The sequence below is a fragment of the Crocodylus porosus genome, unplaced genomic scaffold, assembly GCF_001723895.1.
Source record: "Crocodylus porosus isolate Cpor-Errol unplaced genomic scaffold, CroPor_comp1, whole genome shotgun sequence".
NCBI classification, from domain to species: Eukaryota; Metazoa; Chordata; order Crocodylia; family Crocodylidae; genus Crocodylus; species Crocodylus porosus.
This window is the reverse complement of record NW_017728911.1, coordinates 39758272-39762669: the sequence shown is the minus strand read 5'-3', so window position 1 is coordinate 39762669 and position 4398 is coordinate 39758272. Positions and strand designations below refer to the sequence as shown.

Here is a 4398-nt window from a genome sequence, read left to right as displayed (position 1 = left end):
CAGCAGGCAATCCACATGCTGAAAGACCATAAAGTCCAGCGAAAAGAGTTTATGAATACAAAAAGGAAAGTCGGTGTTAATTCTGAAGCCTGGATGGAGCGAACATCTGGGTTCAGATGCATTCAGTTATTGCACGGATACCCTCTCTCACTTGCCAGAACCACTCAGACGATTCAGACATAAAGAATAAGCTCAGGGCCGTAGGTGTTGTGAGTGTTTAAAGCATAGGCAAAGGTGGAAAGACAGACACAATCATTTCAACGTACTACGTTCTCGATCAGCTTTTAAAAAAAGCATTTTAAAAACAAAATTGCCATAGGGGAAAAAAAAAAATCACCAATAAGTCCGTTGAAATCAAGGCTCCTATGAGCTACTCAAAAATTAGCTCCTTAGCCCATATGTAGGATGCCAACAGAAATCTCCCCTGTGCGCACAGAAGCCTCTTCAATGCAATTGGAAATACAGTACACAAGAGATTTCAATGGCATGGCAGAAACGGCAACCAGCAAGCCTCAAACGTGATTGTAGCCTTGGCTTTATAAAAGAAAAAAAAAGGGATGGTATGTTTGCAGAGTTTTGTGCAGTCAGCTAGTCCCACTTCTAGTTGTGCTTACATAACACAAGTTAGGAGCCCAAATGCTGGCTAGGTGCGTTTTCAAATCAACACACCCCTAAAGAAACCGTACGTTGAAAGTACCTCGATATATAGAATTGTAAAACAAAATTCGTGTATTTTTTCCCCCCCTTCAAGAAAAGAACCGGTATAAAAAACACTTTTAAAAAGATACACTGTCCACTACCCAGGCTACAAGTAAATACACAGTTACTGCATTACACCACGATTTGTTACTCTGTTGTCAACATATACACAGATTATTCCATTTTAAAGGAGGCCACATCCTAACTTTTCAGGCAAGTGCTGGACTTTAAGGACTTTTATGGCTTCTGTAAATTATCTTTTTCCCCCCCGCCCCCTACAAAAAGGAATTTTTCTGCCCCCCGAAACTCAGGAGTACAAGTGGAGTTTGACACGGGGGAGTGATTTCATGGTGGGACACTATGGGCAGGTAAACGAGTTGAAGGAGATGCTAGCTTTGATCCAAATCCTCCCTACCAGATCGAAGCATTACCGTGCTGGAATGCAATCGTTTCACATCAGTTTTAAGGATCACTTCTTTGCAACAGCCCATCACTTAGTGTGCAGCCGTTTACAATGCACCCCTTGTTTCCCTTCGAGAAGTCCAGCGGTTCCCGCAGACAGCAGACGCATGGTTTTGGTTGTCAGCTCTAGTTGTGCTTTGCCCTGCCACCCTTCAGATAGCTCTTCCACCTCTTGACAAACTCTTTGAAAATCGGGGCCTCGTCAATTGTGCTCAGCAGCTGGAGCTGGTTGATGTGGGTGGTGTGGTAGTCCCATCGGGCCAGGTTGGGAGCCGTGCCGAGCATGAAATGGCGAAGGTCGTAGATCGTCCCTGAGCCAGTATCATAGAGCGGAAGCATGGCTTTGAGGGACTCCATGCCCCGGTCATACAGAAGTTTTGCCTCTTTTCCTAGTTTCTCCCCCGTGGTTTCTTTCAAGTCATACAGCCCAATTAACGAGTACATGAAACCGTTCAACACAAACGAGCTAGGTGAGGTCGGGTACTCTTCATACCAGTCGTGCTTCTTCATGAAGACGGCTTTCACACCGTGCTGCTCGGACAGGAGCTTGTAAGGTGCTGTGGCCCGTAAAGCTGAATTGAGGAATGTGTGGTCTTTCGTTAACAGGTAAGCCCTGACTAACGTGGAGATGGCCTGCCCTTGGGCCATGGCAGAGTACCAGCCTGGGTCTAACGACCGAAACCCTTCCCCAAGCTTCCGCATCACCATGATGGGCCAGCCCCCCCTTTCATCCTGGTTCCTCACTAGCCAATCGCTGGCGGCAAAAAAAGCCGCCATGTGCGCCGTGGTCGCTATCGTGATATTATCAATGAGGCCTTTTCCCTTTGCAATCAACCTGACCACCTTTTTCGGCATGATCTTTGTCTGCTTTACAGCTTTTGTGTTGGAGAGGCCCACTCCCTTCCGGAGGTCAGTGACCAGGTCTCTGGTGACGGTACTCCAACTAGTCCTAGGGCCGATGCCATAGTAAATGTCCCTGTCCTTAAAAGCGATCAGCTGCATGTTTGAGACGTAGTGCACTGTGAAGAGCTGGTTCTTCTCGGTCGTTTCCAGAACCACTGATACGCTTCCGTTTGTCAGGAATTTGAGATCAAAAGAAATAATGAAGTCCCTTGTGTTCCCAAGCTGCAGCGAGGCCCCTTCAGTATTTTCTGGAAGAAAAAGAAAAGCACCAGAAACAAAAGAAAATGTGTCAGGGATAAGATCTTCCTGTTAAATGTCGAATTCATCTGCACCCCAGAGGTCGTACTGTATAATGAGGTCACCCGATAAAATCCAAAATACTTCAAGGGCATTTGATCAATAAACCAAAATTCCCATTTCCATTTTTACATCAGTTCATCCTTGCCTATTACTAAATTAAACATAAAACGATCCAATTAATGAGTCAAGGGTGACTCCTGTAACACAAAGGGAAATTTCTCCTGCCTAGCCGATGCAACGCATCCTGCTGCATTCTCTCCAGGAGGTGCAGTGTCAAACCACTGGCCAAACTGCTTTATCAGCACCTTTGCTAGCTGACCAGTAGCTTGGCAGTAGTGCAGATGCCAGGATGGAGCTTCAGCCAAAGAGAAGATGGCATCAGAAACATGAAAGAATGGGAGAGGCTGTGATGAAAAAAAGAGGTACTAGTTGTATCATAGAGATCACGAAATGCGTTCGGTAGTATCAACACAGCCAGTGCAGACGGCAAAGTTAGCCACCCTTTTTAAAATAAATCCTATTCTGATCTTGGTTGGCATCCTAATAACATGATACAGACATCTTGTCCCAGGGGGTTATGACCAAAGACAGACGGGCTGAATGCAAAAAGCAACTACCGCTATAGGAATTGGCCATGAGAATGCAGTTTGATGCACATAAATTCAGTGTTTCATTGTAGTCTGGAATTACTTGCTCTTAGACTCGCAGTCAGATGCATCATATCAACTACCTTGTGCCAGACATACTTAACCACCTACTTTTCTCTTCACTTCCCCAGACACAACCTTGTATCAGATCCCATTGTTATCAGCTTAATTGTTTAGTGATTCCCAGCATATCAGCTCTAACTCTGCAAACCCACTGAAGGCAATGGGCATTTGTGAAGGCAGAACTGAGGATCAAGCTTCATGACTAGCAGTGCACCAGAGACAACCTGGCTTGCTATTCAGAAGCTCCTGAATTTGCAAGGAAATAACATCAGTTTCACACTGGAAGCAGAAACAGAAACGGAGAGAAACCATGCAGTCACAGCAAGGCTGCTTTTAAGCTGGCTTTTTTTTTTTTTTTTAAACAGACAACGGCAATTTTAGCAAAAGAGCTTGGTGAACCGAAAAAGAAACAGGTAGTTAGAAATCCATTGGGACCAAATCTGAAATCTATTAGCTGCATTTCTGCATCCTTGACAGCTCCGAGAGCAGGGAACTGATTGGTTTAGTGGGAAAATGAACACAAAATAAGATGACGTCACGTTTCAGTGTGTGCATGTGTGAGCATTAAACATCTAAGGGCAAAACTGCCGGTGCTTTCTGGTGTTTATGTGTGCTAACAATTAAATAAGTTTTCAAAGCAACATGCCACCATGAAGTCCAGTGTTTCTTCACAGGCTGGCTTCCAAGATGCAAAATCTTAATCCCCCCAAACCAAGATGATCAAAGGAATAATTGGTTTGTTAGACTGCATGCAGATCCTGTCATTCTGAAAGCACAGAGGGACGATAAACACTTAAAGGCAGTCGTTCTAAATTAATGGTTTTTCAAGGCATAAAATTCTCATGTGAGAGAGGCAATTGTTTCTTTGCTCGTGCTTCTTGATGTGCGAAATATCCCATAAATATTTCTAAGTGCAATAAATGAGTTACAACCCCTATTCCTGAAAGTCCATAGGGCTTTTCCCATTTCCCCGGCAAATCCATTTCACTCGGCATTAGGACTGTTTTCACATTTTGCCTTATAAGGCTTCATTCCACCTGTACCTATTTTGATTAATAAAGGCATTTTTTTAAATGCTCAGAGTCAAAACTGAGCTCCTCCAAGGTCACAGACTCAGCACCGAGAGAACACTAGCTGTGTTTTGCTATACTAAATGCACTCTATTGCAAGTGTGTAAGTGTAACCCCAGGTAACCCGCCTGCATTTTACCAGCTAGATTTATAGTTTCATACTTTCTAGGGTCAGAAAGGACCTGAGTAGATCATCTAGTCCGACCCTCCCGCCATGGTAGGAAAGATTACTGAGGTCAAACGACCCCAGCAAG

At 44.4% G+C, this 4398-nt stretch overlaps 1 protein-coding gene across 6 annotated transcripts in view; it reads right to left on the bottom strand.

Annotated features, from left to right (window-relative positions):
- Positions 1–414: 414 nt before the first annotated feature.
- Positions 415–4398, bottom strand: part of GLCE (glucuronic acid epimerase) — a 68599-nt gene continuing 64615 nt past the window's right edge. For all 6 annotated transcript variants that reach the window (XM_019533885.1, XM_019533884.1, XM_019533883.1 and 3 more), the window contains one exon: positions 415–2312. In XM_019533885.1, coding sequence (XP_019389430.1) covers positions 1288–2312 — 1025 coding nt within the window. In that variant the 3' untranslated portion in view covers positions 415–1287. The remainder of the gene's footprint in view (positions 2313–4398) is intronic.